Raw genomic sequence first — 23379 nt, 5'->3', positions numbered from 1 at the left:
GGAGCCCTCAGCGCCCGCAGCCAGCTCCGCACCGCGGTACAGACCCGCGGCAGCACGCCACCGCCACCCCGAACGCTGCTGGCCTTGGGGGAGAAGGACGGCAGGGGTGCCTGTGCTCCCGGGGCACCGCGAGCCTTACCTGCAGGCCGCTCCTATTCTCGCGTTCACGGTGCTTCAAAACAGTAACAGTGAGCGCGTGCGGTGCTGCGTTTTAACAGCTGACCACACTTCTGCTATTGAAACTGTGCACTTTCTATTGTGAGATCTCATTTGTAAAAAACAAAGTGGAACTTCACAATTAGAAATTCAAAACACCATTTGATACTTCCTGCATATAGCTCTGTCATTTATAGTCAAATTTATATATTCACTATAAAACTAAATTAGAGTGGAGAAAAGCATTTTCAATTGCCTTTATACAGTCTGATGTAAAAGCAACAGGTAACACCCACAGAGAAGGAGGGGTTGTTTTTGAGAGAGCAATCACTGCTTACAGTACTGATCCTGAATGTACCATTACATGCTTACAAGGTGAGAGATTTGGTTTCTTTTTCAATACAAAATTCTGACAGTAACAGGATACTGTATATGAAATGTTACTGTACCATTTCTGACCCACAAAGGCAAGAGACACTTTTTTTTTTTAGCTGGAGAACTGAAGATAAGTAGATGCATAAAAATTACTGGCCAAAACTCACTGTAGCTACATCACACTTGTATCTATGCCAATGGATTTATTTCAGCTTGACTTGATTAAAATAGTTTTAATTGGTAGTACTTGAGGAAGAAAACCAGAAACGTCTACCAAAATTTAATGGAATAATACTGAAATTTTACAGAATATTGTAATTACCTTTATGACAAACAACATTTAAAGTACAAAAATGTGTATATATACATAAATTAAACCACTTCAGCCAATTTCTGCCTTCATGGAATACAGATGCCGTTCTTTCCCCTGTAACAAGTTCTTGACATTTAATTCCCTTCCATTAACCTTAGAATTCTATTTCAAAATATCAGTAATTCATAACTTGAAAACAAGAAGAAACTACAAAGAAATACCAAACTGTTTAGCAGCATGGAGGCAAGAACTCCCAGTACACCAGATGTCACACCATCTCCTCCCAGTACAGCTTGGAAGAGCTCCTTATGCATTTTCACAAAAACCATGATGGAGAAATAAAAATTTTGTCTTCTGGGCTCAGAACAGGAGAAAAATACAAAAGCATGAACACTGAAATCTCAAGCTACAATCATCAATCAGCCTGTAAAACATCTTCTCATCTTTGTCTCCAGATTAAGTTGAATTATATGTAGTTTCTGTATTTTCATTATATTCTATAATCTAATTTTTCATCAAATATTTACCTCAAGTTCTACAGTGTTCTACCTATACTTTAAATTTCTTTATTGTTGTTATATGCACTTTGTGAAACACTATTATTTTACAATAAGAATTGTATTGTTGTCTAGATCACAGTCATTTAAGCATTATGCTTCCCTGGGTGATTAAATGGACCACTCCTTAAATTAACATTTCAGATTGTAATTCACAGAGGCTAAAGCATAATTAAGTCTCTTTCTCTCTCCTCCCACTCTGTTTTTCCCTTGATTTTGTAACCAAAATATGGTAGCAACCTGTTAATGCAAACATGCAGAGCCTTACCTGCTCCATTTCCAGCAGCATTGCAGGCACTGCTAGAGCACAGAGGGCATCAGCAGCCTAGGAAGTCACTGCAGTTCATCTGTGCACTTGTCTCTTTGTCTGCTGTGCCTGCCGCCTGCATATAGCTCTGTCATTTATAGTCAAATTTATATATTCACTATAAAACTAAATTAGAGTGGAGAAAAGCATTTTCAATTGCCTTTATACAGTCTGATGTAAAAGCAACAGGTAACACCCACAGAGAAGGAGGGGTTGTTTTTGAGAGAGCAATCACTGCTTACAGTACTGATCCTGAATGTACCATTACATGCTTACAAGGTGAGAGATTTGGTTTCTTTTTCAATACAAAATTCTGACAGTAACAGGATACTGTATATGAAATGTTACTGTACCATTTCTGACCCACAAAGGCAAGAGACACTTTTTTTTTTTAGCTGGAGAACTGAAGATAAGTAGATGCATAAAAATTACTGGCCAAAACTCACTGTAGCTACATCACACTTGTATCTATGCCAATGGATTTATTTCAGCTTGACTTGATTAAAATAGTTTTAATTTGTAGTACTTAAGGAAGAAAACCAGAAACATCTACCAAAATTTAATGGAATCATACTGAAATTTTACAGAATATTGTAATTACCTTTATGACAAACAACATTTAAAGTACAAAAATGTGTATATATACATAAATTAAACCACTTCAGCCAATTTCTGCCTTCATGGAATACAGATGCCGTTCTTTCCCCTGTAACAAGTTCTTGACATTTAATTCCCTTCCATTAACCTTAGAATTCTATTTCAAAATATCAGTAATTCATAACTTGAAAACAAGAAGAAACTACAAAGAAATACCAAACTGTTTAGCAGCATGGAGGCAAGAACTCCCAGTACACCAGATGTCACACCATCTCCTCCCAGTACAGCTTGGAAGAGCTCCTTATGCATTTTCACAAAAACCATGATGGAGAAATAAAAATTTTGTCTTCTGGGCTCAGAACAGGAGAAAAATACAAAAGCATGAACACTGAAATCTCAAGCTACAATCATCAATCAGCCTGTAAAACATCTTCTCATCTTTGTCACAGATTAAGTTAAATTATATGCAGTTTCTGTATTTTCATTATATTCTCTAATCTAATTTTTCATCAAATATTTACCTCAAGTTCTACAGTGTTCTACCTATACTTTAAATTTCTTTATTGTTGTTATATGCACTTTGTGAAACACTATTATTTTACAATAAGAATTGTATTGTTGTCTAGATCACAGTCATTTAAGCATTATGCTTCCCTGGGTGATTAAATGGACCACTCCTTAAATTAACATTTCAGATTGTAATTCACAGAGGCTAAAGCATAATTAAGTCTCTCTCTCTCTCTCTCCTCCCTCTCAGTTTGTTTTTCCCTTGATTTTGTAACCAAAATATGGTAGCAACCTGTTAATGCAAACATGCAGAGCCTTACCTGCTCCATTTCCAGCAGCATTTCAGGCACTGCTAGAGCACAGAGGGCATCAGCAGCCTAGGAAGTCACTGCAGTTCATCTGTGCACTTGTCTCTTTGTCTGCTGTGCCTGCCGAGAGCACATGGACTGAGCAGCACTGGCTCTGCTGACCTTTGAAACCACAACTCAAATCCAAGCCCTGCATCACATGTGGCTCTGATTCCTGGTAAGCTTTTGGTCTGGTCCCAGTGGTACCATTTAAGCAGCTCAGTATGAGCTTAAATTTCTACCTCATAACAGCCAGCACAGGCAAGCACAGCCATTGTGTGCATGAGCTCCACTCAAAGCACTGGCACTGAGTCTTACACAGTTCTTCTATGGCAAACAGGAGGAGGGCTCTAATTAGGTCAGGCAGGTTGAGAATTCCAAGAGCTCTTCATGTTACATTTCAACTGAGCACAGCCCAGCTCTTGCTACAATACAGCAAGACAAATCATCATAGAAATCATTGAAATTGTTAAATCATAGATTTTTCAATTAAAAAAAAAATCTTCCACAACATGAAAGTAATGGATTCCTGCAGTGAAGACAAATGCAAGTTAAGCTACAAATGACAAGGTTTCAGTTTTTAATACTTCATTTTGTAGTGCATGAGAGTGACAAAGACTCCCAGACTGAAGCTGGCAAAAAGCCCTCAACTTCCCCTTGGCTTCCAGCCTTTGCTTCTCTCCCCACTCTGCTCCACATGATTTACCAATGTTATAAAGCTCAAGGATCACCCTTGCTGTAAGACAAGCACAGTTATTTGCTGGAGTTTGTCTTGTTTTTCTGTCAGTATAAGCATGCTTATGCCACCTGTATCAAACAAGGATGTAGGAACCCTATAAGCCCAGTCCTGTGACATCTGCCATTCTTGGCTTCCCTTGGCATATTTGTACCCTCAGTCAAATAAATAAGTGTACCTTAACTCAGTGTCTCCATTTTTGTGTGTTGAGTTTGAGTTTGGTGGAACCTTGCATTAACTTTCAGACAAATGCCTGTTTCCTATACAATTTTTTTTACTCCATTTACACCTTTCAGAAAACCAATTTTTTTCTCCACAAGGAGAGAACTCCAGTATAAAATACTTTAGCAACTTCTTTATCAAAGTCTCTCAACACTTCAGGCTGAATACCAAGTGCTCTCTTAATTAAAACACCTGAAACTAATCCTCATCCTCAATCTTCAAAGGATCACGTAACCCAGCAAATACACAAAGATGGCATTAACAGAAAACATCTAGCAACTTCTTTGCTTGGACTTAATGTGCATTTTTTTGCACATAATTTCCTAGGAATTATGAAGTCTCTGTAAGCTCATGATGTCAGCACAAATGCAAATAAATTCTACCAGCTAGGCTTTGGGTACTGCCTCTGCAGCACCTCTGTGTAAGACAGCTGCACAACAGTTCCACCTTGGACTTCAATTCAGTATTAACTTTTGCATTAAAAGAAATAACATAATTGCAGGTTGCATGTTTTACACAGTTCAGCTAAATAATTTCCCTAAGACTAGAGAATACGTAGTTTTTGAGGCAAGACTGACATTGGGCTTTGTTTTGAAGATAAAGACTAGAAAAAAGAACATTAGATTAATCCCACTGCAGCGTAATTTTGGATTTTCTACCTGGTTTGCAAAGGAAATGGACAAATGCATTAATTTGAAATTTTTATTGTGCTAAAATGTTAATTTTAAATGCAATTTAACATATTCTTTCTCCATTGTCAAAGCTCCAGTCTGTACAATGCTTGTTAGTTCTGTGGTGTCCTCCCACCCAAGTGAAAGAAGTTCTGTTGTTATTCCCTGTCACTGTAGCACTGATAGCACTTAAAACAGCTGGCTACAAAGATTTTATGACAGTTTAAGGGTCCAGTGGACACAGCATTTCTCTTAAGACACTAATCTTAGTCACAGTACACAAACACTTAGATAAATGCGGCCAATTTGACTTGGACCTGAAAATGCTCTTCTGAAGATCAGCAGCTGCAACACCTAGCCCCAGGATTTAAGTTCACATATACTGAATATAGATCCTGTAGAATATCAAAGTTAAGTGTACAGTCCCATTTCTACTCTGGTTCTACAGTGTGTAGGTCACAGCAGTAAAAAGGTCTCTTGGCAGTATTGCCAAGTATTTGGTACCAAAGCAGCTATAAACAGCAAAATTAACACAGAATAGTATACACTGGATAGATTAAAAAAAAAAACAAAAAAAAAACCACGCCAAAAAAACCCAAAAAACACCACCAAAAATTAAAAACAAAAATACCATGAAGTCCGGTTTCATTTGTAATCTTAATCTCCAATGCTTATTCTCCTTTTCCAAACTTAAATTGCTCTGTTCAAAACCTAACTCAGCAGCCTCAGCATATCCAAAACATGCAACAGTGAACACTTTTCAGAGTTCATGCCTGTAATGATATTACCAGGAGTCAGGAACATGCTGTCACCTGCTGCTTCTCAGTAAAACATAGTTTTCTAAAAATATATAATTTTATATAACTTCTCTAGGGCTCCTACTCATTTATATTATATACAGCATCCAAGTTCACCTTGAAGAAGCAGTCTGTTGAAGTCTCCTGTAGCACACAAATTTATGGGCGATTTATTTTCTTGATACCAAGAAGACTTCAAACTTTGTTTTTATTACCTGCAATGGAAAAATGTTACTAAGTTGGAGTTTTTCACCTAGTCCTCCCACCACATTAAGGAATTTTTTGTCTCCTTCAGGGCAGAAGGCCCTACACTGAACCTCGCAGGCAAGCCAGGATTTCAGACCCTGGAACAGACAATATAATGAAACTCTCTCCCCTACCCTGCTTCCCTTGGCATGCCCCCATGCTCTCTCCATCTGTTCCTCCACCCCACATTTCTCTGCAGACCTTTTGCACCTTACCTTGACACCTACAGTGGTACAAGGTTCTGCCAGGTGGCAGCTAAACAACCAGGCTGCAAAGGGGTCTGGCTGAGCCATTTGCACCCCATGACCTGTGCAGGAGACACTTCCTGTCACCTCATCAGCAGGGACATGTGAGCTGGTGACAGAAGGAAAATGGCTCTGCTGTCTGACCTGGCACACCACCTATTCCTGTCAGGTTGTAGGGATCTGGGCTGCAAAGTACTCTGGGAGTGCCCTACTGATGCAACCTCCAACATCTGCTGTGGAACAAGAGACACCATTCACCTCCCTCAGATGCAGCAGACTGCGCAGGACTCTCATACCTTCTTTGGTTAAGCTTAAGAGGGACAAAGGCTACATCAATCTCACACTTACCTTCTTTTAAAGGTGTTTTTGGAGGAATATTTTCCTTGCTGTCATGCTGGAAAGCTTTGGAAGGATCAAAACGCTTAACGCCCTGTACTGCACACAGCTGCTCCTGAAGCTGTCTGTTGGCTTGCTTTTCCTTGGCTAGCAATGCACGCAGCTTTGAGACATCCTAGGGAAAACAAGACTTGGAGGTTAGATGAAGAACAGGAGTTCTAGTCTGCTTCATCATTTACTGGAGGAGCCATTTTGCCTAATGCTAAACACACAGACAATTATTGGTGGCATTAAAACCCAAACATACAGATGTAGAGAAACAGCAGCACATACAGGTACTGTGTAACATCACTAAGCAGTATGGCAGTCTGAAACTTTCAACAGATAGTTTATTAAGTCTAGAACCCCAAAAAAAGGTAAGAAAAGCCAACCAAGCTAAGAGTAGAGGTACTTATTTGTACTGCTGATCCCTCTGTATGTTGTAAATTCAGTCAAAAATAAAACTCTTGGCATTTCTGGAGGCTGGTGGTTTATTGTAATCTGCTTTGTGCAGGAAATCTAAGAATCAAGAAATATGTAGCTTGCAGGACTAGTCTATAAATATTTAGAGTAACAAACAAAGGCATCAAGCACATTAGTAGCTTGCAGATTTCTAATTTTTCATTTCACAAACCTGCTTCAGGTGGGCATTGTCTTCCTTCAGCTTCATAACATGCTTGATTTTTTGCTTCATGTTCTGGTGGCCAAGTAGTTTAGCATATGCATGACTCAGTTTATTCAGTTCCTCTTGGGCTGCCCCATGCTCCTCCAGGAGAGCATTCTTCTCTGCTTCAAAAGCATCTAGTTGTTGCTGAAATACATTTAAACCTCTTAGAAATCTTTCAAAACTAAGCATAACTTTTCACTGAACTGAAATGTACCAAAGAAGATTAGTTTGGGAAAGGGAATAGCTGGCTCATTGGACAGTAACTTAGAAAACCACTGCAGAATAAATACCTTAAAACGGGAAGCAGCAATATTTACTTCTCAGGAGTAGAACCTGAGCCAGGTGCAAAAGTCTTATGTTAACAGATACTAACATCTACTTCCCAACATACCTGAAAAGGCTTAACTTTGTTATGTAAATCTTCATACAGTTTACGCCAGGTCTTGATCTCTTTCTTTAAGCTAGTGGTCACATCTTCACTTATGGTTTTCCTAAAAAGCAAGAAACAGTTTTATTATGTTCCCTGTTAGCTCTCAGCACTTCTTCCCAATAAAACTGGCTGTGCCATCATATGCAGTTTAAGTTTGAGAAAGTCACCTTGATCTTTCTGCTTCAAGTTCTCTTTTCAGATCTGCAGTTTGCTCCTCAAGTTTTTCCTGAAGTTCAGTCATTTGTGCAAGGCAAGACTCTTTTGTTCGCTCTGTTTCTGCTTCTTTTAGTGTAAGCTTGGTCTGGACTTCTAAAAGCATCCTGAGGAAAATACCATAATTGCTTAATGAGCCCTTGATTTTTACTTTTTTTCTACTATACTACAAACCTAAAACCCACAAGTAACCATGGTTGAAAAGCTGTTAGTATAACTGAAATTAAGGTTTGCACAAAAAGTGCCACAAAGAAAACAGTGGTACAGAAGGCAATTAAGTTTAAGATGAACAACATTTTTACCTTTTCCTGTACGGATGCAAGCAGTCCTTCTGAATCAAAGAAAAATCATGTTGCTCATTTAAGGTTTTTCAAGCCAACAGCTTTTAGCAGGGACATTTTAGTAGTTAGGCTTTGCATGCAGAGATTTGCTTAAGGAAGAACTAATCAAGACTGTTCAGTGTGGATGTATGCAAGACTTCAAAAACCGTGCACCTAAAAGCATTGACCCCTCTTCAGCCCCAACTTTTTGCCCCATCCCTTCCCTGCCACCTCAAGGAGGAAATAGATCTTCAGGTTTTTCTTTTACCAGCTCTAATGAAAACAGGAGACATGAAGCAGGTGGTAAGAAAGAAAGTGCAGCATCTTAACCAGCACAGAACCATAGAGAACATGGATCACTAAACTGCTGTTAGACAGTCAGAAGCATGTCCTCAGCTACTGGCCTAACACTTCTTGGGTGTTATTTCTCATCAGCTGCACTATCATGCCTCATATTAGGCAGAGAGGGGACCTCAGTTTATATCATCACAGTGTGGCAACTCATGGATGATTAATTGGCCTCTGCTGGTGAGCAGAATTTGAGGTGACATCATTCAGACTGGAATGGCAGAGAGTGAGTTCTGCATTAAGTATTTGCTTGTCACCCCTGAGGATCTCATTTGCAGAGCAACCACTGTAACTGATATTTCTGAAACAGACAATATTCAAACATATTTCATTCAAGTGTTTTCCTTTTCCTGTATGTTCCACATATAAACAAAAGTCAAAATAACTGATTGGACAGACCAGTTTCCTAATGCATATAGACTGAATAAATTTTGTCTATCAGTATTTTCAACCTTCTGCACTGGAAAAAGCAAGAAACTTCAGCTTACACCAAATACTGATCTGATCTTTACAGCATCACATGAGGTTCTAGTTAGAAAGGCAAGCTTCAGTTTGCATTCTTTAGCTTAAGGAAAAGTTTTTCTGTGTAGTACCTTGCATATTCTTCATTTGCTTTGTTTTTAGTGTATTCTGCTTCTTGAAGCAACTGCAGATTCTCTTGGCCTACTTTTTTTAGGTTGGCAACTTCCTCTCGCAGAGAGGAATTCTCCAGTTTAAAATTGCAAATTTCTTCAGCTGATGTTTTCTTGTAGCTGGTATTACAGTACAAATGACAAAAACCTTGTTACTTCAGGCAAAATACAGATTGACATGTTCACACCTTACAAGAGCAACCCAAGTTCGTATTAGCAAGCATCAAAGATTTTATAACCTGAAGAAATGGCAATGTACAGGCACTGATAAATCCAAAGGTAAGAAAGAAACAAAACACAGCTCCATAAAGCCATAAGCAGTAACACTATGACAAATCCTGTGATAAAAATATTACTATATTTTGTATGTATTTTAAAACATGAAGGACCTACACTCCCTGAAGCTTATTTTAAACAGAAATGCACCCACTGTCTGTAGTTGGCATTGGCAAATATCCCACAGGATCCTTCATGGGTGACACACATACCTAGTTATAACAGTATCACTTTTTATATACTTTTTAAACCTGAATATTTTAAGGTAAAAATTGCAGTACTGTAGGAAACTACTTAAAATTCAGTGCAAATTTTGAGCCTATACAAGTCTTTTTGCAAGATATTTCAGTGTCAAGAACACCATCACTAGTTACAAATCTCTTTGTGATTCAAGACCACTGAACTCCTCCAACTGCTTACATTTTGGAAGAAGAAATATCCAATTTCCTGAACTAGATAGTGATATTGTGTCACTATATTTGCCCAGTACTCAAGAAATAAATTCTTAATGCCACCAAACAACCCCACAAAATCCTCTGCTCAAATGCCATGCCAACACTCACATGCAGCACACAAATGAACAGTACATATTATTGTCATCTTAGAGATAATGCCTGTCCTATACATGACTAAAACTTAAATACCTTTCAAAGTCAGCAATAGTCTTTCCAAGTTCCTGCAGTGTATTGCTGTGCTCTTCCTGGATTTTCAATACAGCACTGCTATGCCTTGCCTTGATTTGCTCCAGCTCCGCACTCTTCCTGAAATAAAAATTCAGCACTGCACACTGGAGAGAAGCATGTGTGAACACATCACCAAATGCTGCTAGCAGTTACAGAAGGCTTGAAGCAGCAGCAATAAATTAATTGTGACAAACCAGTAACTTCTCACATGCTAAAGCACAATCTTCACAACAGGTATTATTAAGGATTTTCCCCTCCCCTTATTTTCCAAGGGAACTATAGAACAGGCTGAAGACCTAATAGTAAACTTAAACAAGAAACAACTGGCTTGAAAACATTTTTGTCATAGCCTTCTCCAGGACAGAAACAGCCAGTACAGCATGCACATATCTTATCCAGCACAGCAAGGTCAGAGCACTACAACACCAGCCTTTCAAGCAAATCCCAAATGGCTTTTTTTTGTTTTAAATTACAACAATGTAAAACTGACTCAAGTTACTAGTACTAGTGATTAGATCTCATCATTATCAGTAATCAACAATCAGCAAGAAATAACTTCAGATCTGCTCAGGTCTCTAAAACCTGAATTGGTTCAGAAGCTCTGCTTACTCTACTAATTTAACATTTTTCCTTTCAAAGCTTGAATCAGAAAGTTTCCTTCACAAACCCTTTCAACTCTTCCTCCATCTGTGCAAGTCCAAGACCTTGAGATTTGATTTCTTGTTCCAGTCGCTTCACCAACTTTTCAGCTTTCCTCTCCTTTGCATGCAATTTATTCAGCTCCTTCATGGTACCATTCAGCTCTTCTTCCAGAAGACGTCTCTCACTTGTTACTTCATCTTCAAACTCCAGTAACTTCTGCTGCATTGATGCTGATGACTCCTGCATGCCCGAATACCACAGATGTTAAAACTACCAGTACTTCCTGGGTAGGTAAGGGTTAATTTGCAGTGTTTAAGTTTCAAATCTATGAGAAGAACCAAAACCCCCATCCTACCAGGAATGGTTCTTAGACCTATTAGATCACACAAGCTTCTGCAGGCCAGTACCCACTTTGCCATACTAATGATGACTTAATCTGTGGAATGCACATCTCACGTGCAAACAACAATTTTTAGTGCCAGTCCTTGGGATTTCAATCTATTTTTAGACTAATTCATATCCTATATTTACCTTCTCTTGCTGCAGCTGAGAGATTACCTCCTCATGTTTCTCAAGGAGTTTTTGGTGTTCTTGTTCCAGCAAATCAGTTTTTTTTTTCAGATCTTCTATTTCAGCATTCATACTCAGGAACTGTTCTTTGGCCTCAGACGCCTCTTTCTCTGCACAGAAACTTTGTCAGTATAACACAAACTCCCTTATCTTCTTCAAATAGCTACAATATGTATTAATCATAATACTTCTATTCCATCTTTGTTTTTTCCTTGCCTAACTACCAAAAACAAAACAAAAAGAAAGAAAACCCCCTGCGGAAAACAAACCCATACCTACAACTCATCTGGAAACTCCTCAAAATTGCCTCAAGGCATACCACTTTAAAACCGTTTTAACAGCAGGAGTGTTTGGACCAAGCAATTAACCTTCACCAGAAGAGCAGTATGGCAGGGAAAACTACATGAGCTCCCCAGGGCTTCTTCCACAAACTAGCACACAGAAGGCAGCTGGTACAGAAAACTGAGTACATGTCTCAGATTGCAGAGGTGCTGGAGTTGGGAGAGAAGGAGTAAGGAGGTGAAGAAGGATTATTGCCACATTCCCAACACTTCAGTGAATCTGTGAACAAGCTGCTAGCACTGAATTCACACAATATTATACTGCTTCTTAGTGAAGAGTAAGGAGCAAGATCTTCTTAGTGTTCCTCTTTCAGATTAAAGCCACTTCTACAATTTTCATGTATACTATCCATCCAAGTTAGCCTCCATGGAAACACCAATTCAGACTTAACAGATGTCAGATGTGATTTCCCTGTTGTTAAAAACATGCCTTGGTGTTTCTAGCTGGAGCTCAGAGATTTGACTTATCATTTAGAACAAACCAGTCTAAATTGACATTTTAGAAAACACCTATTTGAGAGTTCCCTGTTGTTAAAAACATGCCTTGGTGTTTCTAGCTGGAGCTCAGAAATGTTCTATCATTTAGAACAAACCATTCTAAACTGACATTTTAGAAAACACCTATTTGATATGCTTTAAGACATGTGAGTGATCCCACATATGGAACAGTGTACAAGAACTAACAATTACCTTTCTCTTGTTGAAGCAATTGACACCTCTCATTAAGTTCTTTCATCAGTTTACATGACTCTTCCTCTTTTGCTTTGAGAGTATTCCTCAGGATCTCAATATCTTGGTCTTTCTTACTCATTGTCTCCTCCATCTGGGCAACTTCTAGTTTGTATTTCTCAGCTGTCTCTGCAACACTACTGTAGAAGAAAATTTAGGCACTTGTTACCACAAAATTTTGTTTTTTAGCTTACACATCAACACAAAGGAAAATGCTTAGGATGTTGGTTTTCAAGAGGAAAACTGTCTTCTTGAGAATAATTTGTTGTTACCTGAGCTCTGTAATATATTCCAAGAGTTTTTCAATGTCAGACTTTTCTTCAACTTTCTCTCTCTCAGAAGCAGACCTAAAACCAGACAGTTTTTATGACAGATATATTTAAACAAATCCAGAGTTAAGTAGTAACACATACTTTTCATCTCCCAGTTTGGCTGAAAAACTGATATTGGCTCTAAGAGGTGATTCTACCTTCTTTTCATCCCTATTCCAGATAGTCTTCTCATTGTAGTAAAGATGCTAAGCCACATTTTGACACAAACATAATAATGCATTAACATATAAGCAGCTTTTGTAGAAAATCAGCATCTCCTCCCTTTGTGACCTGCACTACCTGCATTATTACCCTGGTGTATTTTAACAGCCACGTTTCTGCTGCAGTGCCAGTTGTGCCAACCTGACATGGAACATAGCTTGGAAGCTCATCCCAGGTCACTGTCCTCAGCAACAGGCTGCACATTAGTACACTGTTCCTGTGCAGCATGTGACATTTTTCGGGCAGAATAGAAAGTGCTGAGTTAGAACCCACTTTCTATCTACCTAGAGCTGCTGAAACCAAGAGACTCTGCAATTGCCTTTCTTCAGAGCACACGTCTACACCAAAGCAGCTCTGAAAGCACCACAAAGGCTCTTCAATGCACTTCTCTGGAGAACAAGAAAGTGTTCATCAAATCCAAGCCAAATGCCTGTTGAATTAGGATTTCAGCTCCTGCCCTAATGCTTTTCTATTCTTGCTTATTCCTGATTTAGTAGTCTAAAGGCCATAAATATCCCATCCATACAAATGCCCTCCTCCAACCTGAACAACAATTCTCCTAAAGACATGGTCTTCCCTCCCCATCCCACACCCAATGAAAACCCCACCCATACCACACTGGAAGACAAAGGCTTGACATGATACAGTTTGTATTTTGGAAAAAGGCTAGATACACTAGAGAAACAATGTTTCTAGTGGTAGTTGTATCAAACCACAGCAGTTGTTAGAACTTCATTCCATTGTACTTATTCCAGATTACAAATACTGATAATGTCTGTTCCTTCTCAGTAGGGAGACAGCCTTGGTTTTGGTTACTACAAAGGATAAGCATGGAAACACAGCCAGGTCATATCATATCATATAATTCCCTTTCTAGCACTTACAATTTTTCTTGTAACTGTGCTACTTTTCCTTTTGAATGCTCTAGATTCCTTTGCACTTCCTGCAGCTTCATTTCCATGTTTTCCTGCTTTGCCAGTGCAGTCTTAAAAAAAAACAAAACAAACAACAAAATACACATATTAATATTAAAATGAGATGTAGTGAAAAAAAAGGCATTGCAGAAGAGACAGTGGTGAAATGAAATTTAATCATCACCCCTGTTTAATGATAGCACCAGCTACTATGCTAAATGTGATTGCAAGTATCCCTCAGTAAAGATATCAGCCACTTGTTAAAAAACAACAGCCACCAAGAGCTTCAAGCTATACTGAGGATCACTGGTTTTAATTCCTGAGCAGATCAGAATTATTCTGTACAAATGGTCATACCTTTTCCTTAGCATCCCTCATGTTTCTGAGCTTCATCAACTCCATGCACAAGCTACTCATTTTCTTCTGCACGCCATCTTCAGACAGCTTGTTAGAAAAGAAGATAAAACCACTAAGTATAATTCCTTTGTATGAATTGCTGTCCACACAACCCTTTCCAAGTGTTCCTCTCCTGCTCTATGTTTAGACAGAAGGGCACAAGATGCCAAACCAGACATGCTTTACATCAAAACATCTGCTGATCAGCAAGTAAAGCTTCCTCTTGCACAGGAAGCTCAGTAACAGCAAAGGCAAAGCAAAGATGCACTTATTTGTCTGAATACCTTTGATTTTAGTAGCTCATTGCTTCTTGTTAACTCCAGAAGCTGTTTCTTCAGGCATGCAACATTTGCTGAAAGAGAGGTTTTCTCCTGAACTGCAGCACTCAGCTTTGCTTCAATCTTAACAAGATCTTCATCCAGAGCACGAAGTTTTTTATCCTGCTCTCCACGTTCTCTCACTAATGCACGAATCTAAAACACGAGGTATTTTCTTAATTTCCTATTATCATTAGCTTAGCCAAGTAAACCACAGGCATAGGTACCCAAACTGTATTTACTTTCATTCAGAATATGTATCTGCAACTCTCATTCACAGGAAGGAAATAACAGAATTACCACAAGTCCCCATTATTACACACCATACAACAGCAATATTTCATCTGACTTATTTTATGCTTCCAAGCCAGTAGAAAATGTTAAAATTAGAATAGTCTTAGCTTTAATGGGCAACAGAAGCCAACTCTCCTTTTTGGCTTTGAGAGACAAAAAGGCAGAACGTGACATTTGAGACACAAGGCACCAGTTAGCACACTGAAGTGTATTGATGCAGTTTAGGGTGCCTCATAAGCATTAACAGTATGACAATTAGTGAGAAAAAAATTTCAGCTAGAGATTGTTTAATAAAACAGAACGTTTTTGGGGTAGCCAACAGAGGACTTTGTTCTGTTTTTGAAAAGTCTGACAGAATAGTTGCTCACAATCAGCAGGAATTCATGCAACTCCATGAGCTTTGTACATCCATAATACCTGATAATCTTTCTTTTGCACAGAACTGTTTGTAAACTACTTGTATGCTATCTGATACAAAAGAGGCCAATTCCACCAGCTGGTATTTTTTATTATTGTAAGTGGAGGAGACATGACAGGATTTCACTCACACAATGGACTCATACCTCCTTCTCCAGTGCCTTCTGTTTCTTTTTCTCTTTCATAAGCATAACATCTTTTTTAGTCTTCACAATCCCACTAGCCGGCTTTGGAAGAGAGATGTGTTAGAAATCTCTAGCTTCATAGTAGCTGAACACAACTAAATAAAAGAGTGGGTGCTACATACAGACAATACTACCAAGATACACACCAAATAAAGAGCAAACCTTTGTCTCTCCCACACAGGGCAGAAAAGTATCAGGTTAGGATGGGGTTTACCCTTGTACTTTCTCATCAGCAATACTCTGAAGGGACAGCTCATTACCACAGGGACAGGACGATGAACAAACTTGGAGACTTCAGCACCCCTAGGCTTCATAAAAACATTTTAATATCCTCACCTAAGGTTTGTTTGCAGAACTTCATCCTACATCATCAATACTCAGGAACCTAATTAGCACATCAGGGCTATCATTTTTCAGCTTGTTAAGCCATTAATCTTGAAATCCATATCCTTACATAGGACATTGGGAACCTGCACATGCAGTACCATCCCCTTCCTCTTTCTTTCACCACCAGGTTTCCACTCTGCCTTGCCCAGCCCATGAGAGCAGGAACACCATTTCCTTAAAAAGGAAGCCTTAAAACCATAATTACATGGTGAGCAAGAGGAAAAGAGATCCCAAAAGTAGCACAAAAAGAACAAGCTGCTCTGTAGTACCAAGTTAATTATCACATGATTCCCAAGGATGCAGCAATTTCATTTTTCCTGCTTAGGTCTTAAGGAACACAGATGCAACAACATGTTCCACAGTTCACTTGGGTAGATTAACGACAATTGTATGAAGAGGCTGCATTGTTTAAGCAGTTAAAGAGATTTAGCTGGGATTTAACAGAGCTACAGACACCACAGCAGAGTCCTACCGTTGATCCAAGAGATGGGAGTCTCCTTGCAGTTACTGGGGTGGGTGCACTCTTCTCACTGCTCAGATTTGTCTCACCTGCAGACAGAAGTAGAAGGGATTGGTGAAGGAAGAGGGTGTGCATGCACACAGTGAGGCAAATGTAACCAAACTACACAAGGTTAATTGACCATGTACAAAAGACACGAGGTTGTTAGACTATCAACTTCAGACCCAATACCAGTAACTTTTTTACTGCAAGCAGCCAGTTCAGTATTGGTCATCTGGGTACTGGACAAAGTTTAGAGAGACACTACCAGGTGACAGTTTTAATATTTCCATTTCTGCCAAGTTTCCCTGCCATGATACAGAGCCATAATGTCAGTTTTGAACTGAGGGATGCTTTAGATATTAAATATGCATGAAAATATCTCTAAACCCTAGGTGAATTAGGGTATTAGACCTCCAGAGGCCCCCTCCTAATTAGCAGAAGTCCCATTTAAAGCTATTTTTTGGTAGATTCCAATAGATGTTTTTACAGCTGCTCCTTTGAACTGGAAGGTAGGCATTGAGTCTCTGCAACAGAAATCAATTTCTGAGCAGCAGAGCAGTAACAGCGCTAACAATTGCAGCATGTAAAGATATCTTATTGCTGTGTTCTGTGCAGCTTTTACTTACTCTTCTGTTTCCTAACCCCTTGGCATTCTTCAGAGGACAGCAAACTTCCCACTCGGCCTGACGGCTTAACGTTACAGGATCCTTGCAGGGGAGTACGTGCTAAAAATGAGATTTTCAGAACAGCAGAGAACAATGAAGGCAAATGATAGGGTTGTCAGCTTCGATGAGACTGATAGCGTAAATCTACAGCCAAAAATCTCACTGAGAGGCTCGTACTTCAGAAAACGCTCTCGCCAGCAGCGCCTCAGCCGCGAGAAGCTCTGCACGCTCCTCTTGCAGCGCTGCACTACGGACCCAGAGGCCAGCAAGGCTCGGCACCGCTTTAGTTGCTACGAACACAATACACGTTGCCCGCTGTATTTGGCACGCCAGGGCTAGACACAAAGTCGGGACCTTCTGCCTCAGAAGGGGACCCCTGCGAGAACTCAGAGAGCCCTCAGGCACTGCGCTACGGGCCGCTCCTCACAGGAAGGGACACCCTGAGGCAGGTCCCGGCGCTCTGTCCCCGCCGAAGGGCTCCCCCGCTCCCTCCCCTCACGTACCAGCGCTCCCATCGCGGTGGAGGTGACGGCGGAGCGGCGCGCGCGCGGAAGCCATGACGGTGCTGGGACCCCGCGGCCCACCGTTCAAAGGGGCCAACGGCCGCAGCGCACGCGATCAGCCAATCGGCTGCCGCCGCTCCGCAAACCTCGGCCAATCGGAACGCCTGGCTCTGGGCACGCGCGCCGCGGGCCCGGAGGGGGCGTGGCCTGCGGTGCGCGTGCGCGGGGTCGAGCGCTGCCGCCGTGTCCCATGTCGGCTCCGTTCGAGGAGCGCAGCGGCGTGGTGCCCTGCGCGACGCCCTGGGGCCGCTGGTACCAGACGCTGGAGGAGGTGTTCATCGAGGTGCGCGTCCCGCCGGGCACCCGCGCCAAGGACGTGCGCTGCAGCCTGCGGAGCCGGCACATCTCCCTGGCCGTGGGCGGGCAGGAGCTGCTGCAGGTACCGCGGGCGGCCCGGGGCAGCGGGCCGGGGGCCCGTCCGACGCGTAGGCCGCGGGGCGCCGGGGGCTCACGGGCTCCGTTCGGTTCTAAAATAGCGCTGAGATCACCGAGTCCAGCCTGGGACCCACGCTCCCGGGACACCTCCCGGGACTGTGACTGCGCCACCGCCCTGGGCAGCCCGATCCGAGGTCTGGTCACTTTCTGTGAAATTTCTTCCTGGTGTCACCAGACCTGCCCTGGCACAGCTTAGACTGTGTCCTCCTGTGCTGTCATTAGTTGCCTGGGAGAAGGTTTGTACACCTGTGTCCTGAGGTGCCAGAGGCACCTTTATCCCAGGTTTGATACGTTAAAAATGGCATTAATTGGAAGCAGTTTTGTTCGAGGTTTACAGATGGTGCCTCCAGTACATGGAAAGAGAGCTGGAGAGCGGCTTCTTACAAGGCCATGTAGCGATGGGACAAGGGGGAAGGGCTTTAAACTGTCCGAAGACAGTGTTATATTGGATATTAGGAACAAATTCTTCCCTGTGAGGGTGGTGGGGCCCTGGTACAGGGTGCCCAGAAGAGCTGGGGGTGCCCCATCCCTGGAAGTGTTCAAGGCCAGGTTGGATGGGGCTTGGAGCAACCTGGGGTAGTGGAAAGTGTCCCTGCCCATGGCAAGGAGCTGGAATTAGATGAACTTTAAGGTCCCTTTCAATCCAATCCGTTCTGTGATTCTATGAAAAATAAAAATACAAATTCACATGGATTTTTATGTGAATGTGGACAGCATTTCAGTGCACAGCTTCAATTGCTCCAGAAAGCAAAAAAAAAACAAAAACAAACAAAAACAAAAACAAAAACAAAAACAAAAAAAACACCCCAGAACAAAAACCAACAACAAAAAAACAGCCTAAAGACAGATTTACTTTCACATTTATAATGAAATGCTCGTACTACCTGTATCCTGTGCCAGAGTTAGATGTTACTCCTGGCAAAAACATTTGCATTTTCATGGCAAGATTATTAAATAGCATTTCCTGCTGAGAAACACAAGCCTTTTCAATGACTTCAGATACTGAAACAAGATATTACATGCTTCAATTAAAAAAAAAATTGCATAATAAGAAATAATTCTTTGACAAGCTACATGGAGGTGTACACTTGTAGGGTCAGATCACCCTGTTCATTTTCAGCAGAATACAAAGGTGGTTAAGTTGTGAGTAAAACTTCATAACTCAATGTAAACTGGATGCTGAAAAAGTTTTACTGATTTGTAATATTGTACTTGTCTTTTGCAGGGTAAACTTTTTGACTCTACAGTAACTGATGAAGGAACGTGGACCTTAGGTAATAATCTACATCTGAAGTGACATTATAAAGACAGTAAAACTTTCCAGGAGACACTGCAGAATAATTTACCCTTTCTTTATTAATGGGAAAGATTACTTTCTTCCCTTAGCTTTGTAAAAAGGCAAAGTCATTATTGCTGGATTAAGGAACTGAGGTACTACAAAAGCACTTGAGACTAAGGTTAATGAGAAAATACCACATCCTGGAAGCTCCTAATCAATGGGTTGCAAACATTTCCATATAGTGAAAAGTTTTTTGCATTACCTTCTTTTAAAGGTAAACACTTATGGTACAGCTGTGTGGTCTATGACTCTCCATAATTAGTACTTTTTATACATTCCATTTTTTTGAATGAATGACAAAATTTACAGTCCAAGAGAATCAGAAAGAAATTCTAAAATTGCACTAAGGTTCCTACATATATTGAGGAAAAAAGCACATCAGGCCATGATATCATAAATACTGTAAAACATTCAGAATATTTTGGGGTTTGGCAATCATATTTGTGGATTGTGCCTCTCAGTGTTTTCTTATGAAGGGTTTTCTTTTCTATTCAATATTTATATTTTTATTGATAACAGTAATTTAAGCATTAAAAATTAAAGTGTTAACACACATTGTGAAGCCCAGTCTTTATGAGTATGCAAATAATCTTCAAAATACACTTCTAATGCTGTATTTATTCACTTCAGTAGAAACAAACTGCACATTTACTTTGAAACATGCTTCCAGTATATTCTCTGTGGCCATACACACTCTTTAAATAATTCTCTGTTTATATGTTGCTAAAACTTAGTTCTGGCTTTTATTGATAATAACTCTGTAAAGCCTGACCTTAAATTTTTCATTATTGCTTTAGCAGAGTTGTCTATATTAATAGATTGAATCTTTGTTGTGAACATGTCCAAGAGGTTACTTTATGTTTGCAATAGAAGTACTTATGAACTGTGTTTGTTCCCTTAAAACAGCTTCAGCATCTTACAAGCCAGAAGGGGAGAGATGACAGTACAGGCTATCTTTGCCTCAGCCTTTTTTTCCTTGTCAATGTTCATGTATTTATCAAGAACTAGGTTGGCATTGGCACTAAGAATTTAAATTACTTCACTTCTTTTGCTTGTTAATGGTGAATTCACCAAACCAAGAAAAGAACCAGCACTTAGGACTGAGTTTAAAGGTTGCTCTATGTGTTTTCATTCAACAGAAGACAGGCAGCTGATACGAATTGTTCTAATGAAGACAAATAGGGATGCTGGAAATTGTTGGACATCTCTGTTAGAAAATGAATATGCTGCTGATCCTTGGGTACAGGACCAGATGCAAAGGAAACTTACACTGGAGAGATTCCAAAGAGAAGTAAGTTAAAGCACATAATTACTCCTTATATGTTTTGTTGGCACACAGAAATTATGGCCAGGAAAGTTGAGCAAATGCTATGGAATATATGCTTTAGTTCAATATCTATAAAATGCTTACAAGGTTTTATCACTGTGCTTTGAAGACATTTTTCTGTCTGCACTCTGACTGCAGGGTTTGTCATAAGTTCAGGTGAGTTTAGAGGTCCTATTGCTGTTTTAGTAATTGCATCTTCCTAACAACTTTTCACTTGTTAGGCTACACACAACTTCTGTTATTATCTGGAATTATGACATAGCCATATTTACAATAACATTTGAACATCAAACTCTACTGGATGTGCTTGTTTATAAATGTCAGATGGAGCGCAGTAGTTAGCTGGAAAAGATGTTCCTTGCACTTCTACTAAAATTGCCTAAATTGTTTTGCTATACCTTTGGCACACAACTGTACACGTCTGCAGAGGTGTAAAATTACATTTTACGTACCAGCTGAATCAGCAGGCTATGTACTGCAGCAGAGAACAGCAGATTTATGAACCTTGTTATCCGTCAGGGCACATACGTAGATTTTCAAAAGGCAGTTACAAAGGACACCAAAAGCCAGATCTTGTTCTTAAACTTTCCTTAATATTTCTTTTCTGGAAGATCTGACTATTGCTAAGTCAAGAACAGCATTACAAAGTCACTTCAGCAGTTGGCAGCCAAACTATGACAATTCAGATTTTGTTGATGCATGTTCCAAGAATTTCAGTGCTGTGATAAATGTATGATTGTTAAATGTTCTTGTTACAATGGCAGAATATTAACAAAAAGCAAGTTAAGATTTTTGTTTGTGGGTTGTCTGGGATTTTTTAAAGCATTTTATTCTAAATAATTTACTTACTAAACAATTTTTAATTTTACTTCAATCAGAACCCTGGGTTTGACTTCAGTGGGGCAGAAATTTCTGGAAACTACAGCAAAGGAGGACCAGACTTTTCTAGTCTTGAAAAGTGAACTTTTTATATGTGACCCTTTAGACAAATTACATGTTACAGTTAAGGACTGGAATCATGTAACTGTTGAAGACTTCAGTGATCTCTTCAATGGATTGTTGTCAAAAGTAATTACTTCAGTGAAGAGAAAGAAGATCTTTTCCAGCAGAATGAAGACAAACTGTTACCAGCTGATTTATAAGCTGTGATAACTTCATGATACTGAGGCACAAACTAAAGAGAAAGTTGTACATAAAAAAAGTAATGTCTTTAAGCAGAATGTTTGGTTTGGGTGTGTCTTTTTTCTTTTTAGAAGCACCATAGTAAATGAATCAGTTATAAATCTACCATGTGTCTTAATGCAAGGATATCTTCTTATTCTTGCTTATCCACACTTAGGAAGGAATCTCCCCATGCACCAGGCTGGGGCTGATCTGCTAGAGAGCAGCTCTGTGGAGAAGGACCTTGGGGTCCTGGTGGACAATGAGCTGTCCCTGAGCCAGCAGTGCCCTGGGGGACAAGAAGGCCAGTTATATCCTGGGATTAATCAGGAAGAACATTGCCAGAAGGTCAGGGAGGTGATCCTGCCCCTCTGCTCAGCCCGGATCTGGAGTGCTGTGTCCAGTTGGACTGCTCAAGACAGGAGGGACATGGAGCTCCTGGAGCAAGTCCAGCAGAGGCTGTGGAAGGGATTGAAGGACAGTCCTACAAGGAAAGGCTTTGGGAGCTGGGGCTGTTCAGCCTCCAGAGGAGATACAGCCGAGAGGGGACCTCATCCCTGTCTGCAGGGAGGGCTCACAGCAGGGATCAGGCCCTGCTCCATGGTGCCCAGCAACACAAGAGGCAATGGGTAGAAACCAACCAACCTTTGTTAAGACCAACCTTTGTTCTCTATTGGATGCAGGAGGGAACTCGGTACCCAGAGATGAGGAGGAGGAAGTGCTTAACACCTTCTTTGCTGCACTCTTTAGTGGGAAGATGCCTTGTCCTCAGGACAACTGTCCTCCTGGGTTGGTAGATGGTGTCAGGGAGCAAAATAGTCCCCGTTACCCAGGAGGAGGCAGTCAGAGAGGAGGAGGATCCTGGTACTTACAGGCCAGTTAGCCTGACCTCAGTAGCCAGTAAGGTCATGGAACAGTTCATACTGAGTGTCATCACACAGCACTTATTGGATGGCCAGGGTATCAGACCCAGTCAGGGTTTAGGAGGGGTAGGTTGTGTTGAACCAACCTGATCTCCTTTTATGACCAGGTGACCCTCCTGGTGGATGCAGGAAAGGCTGTGGATGTTGTGTACCCGGACTTCAGCAAGGCCTTTGACACTGTATCCCACAGCACAAAAAGCTGCAGCCCAGGGCTGGGACAGGAGCACTCTGTGCTGGGTTCAGAACTGGCTGGATGGCTGGCCCAGAGAGGGGGGGTGAACAGTGCTGCATCCAGCTGGCAGCCGGGCACAGGGGTGTCCCTCAGGGCTCTGTGCTGGGGCCAGCTCTGTTCAATATCTTCACTGATGACATGGATGACAGGATTGAGTCTTTCATTAGTAAATCTGCAGACACTAAGGTGGGAGCATGTGATCTGTTGGAAGGTAGGATGGCTCTGCAGAGAGACCTGGAATGGTTGGATGGGTGGGCAGAGTCTAACAGGATGAAGTTTAATAATAATGCTGAGTCCTGCATTTTGGCCACAATAACCCCCTGCAACATTATAGGCTGGGGACAGTGACTGGACAGTGCCCAGGCACAAAGGGACCTGGGGGTGCTGGTCAACTGCTGACTGAACATGAGCCAGCAGTGTGCCCTGGTGGCCAAGAGGGCCAAGGGCTCCTGACCTGGATCAGGAACAGTGTGGCCAGCAGGAGCAG

General features: G+C 40.9%; 2 protein-coding genes across 3 annotated transcripts; one reads left to right on the top strand and one right to left on the bottom strand.

Annotated features, from left to right (window-relative positions):
- Positions 1–5382: 5382 nt before the first annotated feature.
- HMMR (hyaluronan mediated motility receptor) lies at positions 5383–17520 on the bottom strand. Of its 2 annotated transcripts, XM_041397619.1 has the most exons (18): positions 17416–17520; positions 16874–16972; positions 16218–16294; positions 15320–15400; positions 14430–14618; positions 14107–14193; positions 13720–13820; positions 12575–12649; positions 12264–12442; positions 11194–11342; positions 10688–10902; positions 9982–10098; positions 9023–9181; positions 7716–7868; positions 7510–7609; positions 7086–7262; positions 6425–6587; positions 5383–5800 (listed from the first exon to the last, which is right to left on the bottom strand). In XM_041397619.1, exons 1-18 carry the CDS (start codon positions 17468–17470, stop codon positions 5781–5783), a joined length of 2196 nt encoding a protein of 731 aa, XP_041253553.1. In that variant the 5' UTR covers positions 17471–17520; the 3' UTR covers positions 5383–5780. The 2 variants fall into 2 exon arrangements, with proteins under 2 accessions (XP_041253553.1, XP_041253554.1); XM_041397620.1 differs by lacking the exon at positions 16874–16972 and having other exon boundaries at positions 17416–17499.
- Positions 17521–17605: 85 nt separating this feature from the next.
- On the top strand, positions 17606–21796 carry NUDCD2 (NudC domain containing 2). The gene is made up of 4 exons (XM_041398035.1): positions 17606–17854; positions 19136–19184; positions 20389–20540; positions 21455–21796. The coding sequence occupies exons 1-4, from the start codon at positions 17666–17668 to the stop codon at positions 21536–21538; spliced, it is 474 nt and encodes a 157-aa protein (XP_041253969.1). The 5' UTR covers positions 17606–17665; the 3' UTR covers positions 21539–21796.
- The last annotated feature ends 1583 nt before the right edge of the window (positions 21797–23379 follow it).

The sequence above is a fragment of the Onychostruthus taczanowskii genome, unplaced genomic scaffold (assembly GCF_017590055.1).
Source record: "Onychostruthus taczanowskii isolate IOZ18803 unplaced genomic scaffold, ASM1759005v1 scaffold14, whole genome shotgun sequence".
NCBI classification, from domain to species: Eukaryota; Metazoa; Chordata; class Aves; order Passeriformes; family Passeridae; genus Onychostruthus; species Onychostruthus taczanowskii.
The sequence above is the reverse complement of the archived record's forward strand: the minus strand, read 5'-3'. Positions and strand labels throughout refer to the sequence as shown.

What these genes read in the sequence shown, in the direction of transcription:
- NUDCD2 (XM_041398035.1), top strand. Translation starts at nt 17,666, where the DNA reads ATGTCGGCTCCGTTCGAGGAGCGCAGCGGCGTGGTGCCCTGCGCGACG. An exon ending in TGAAGGAACGTGGACCTTAG is followed by an intron (nt 19,185 to 20,388) that starts GTAATAATCTAC and finishes TTCATTCAACAG; the next exon opens with AAGACAGGCAGCTGATACGA. An exon ending in TGGAGAGATTCCAAAGAGAA is followed by an intron (nt 20,541 to 21,454) that starts GTAAGTTAAAGC and finishes TACTTCAATCAG; the next exon opens with AACCCTGGGTTTGACTTCAG.
- HMMR (XM_041397619.1), bottom strand. Translation starts at nt 17,470, where the DNA reads ATGGCTTCCGCGCGCGCGCCGCTCCGCCGTCACCTCCACCGCGATGGG. An exon ending in TCCCATCTCTTGGATCAACG is followed by an intron (nt 15,401 to 16,217) that starts GTAGGACTCTGC and finishes TCTCTTCCAAAG; the next exon opens with CCGGCTAGTGGGATTGTGAA. An exon ending in ATGAGCTACTAAAATCAAAG is followed by an intron (nt 14,194 to 14,429) that starts GTATTCAGACAA and finishes TTTTCTAACAAG; the next exon opens with CTGTCTGAAGATGGCGTGCA.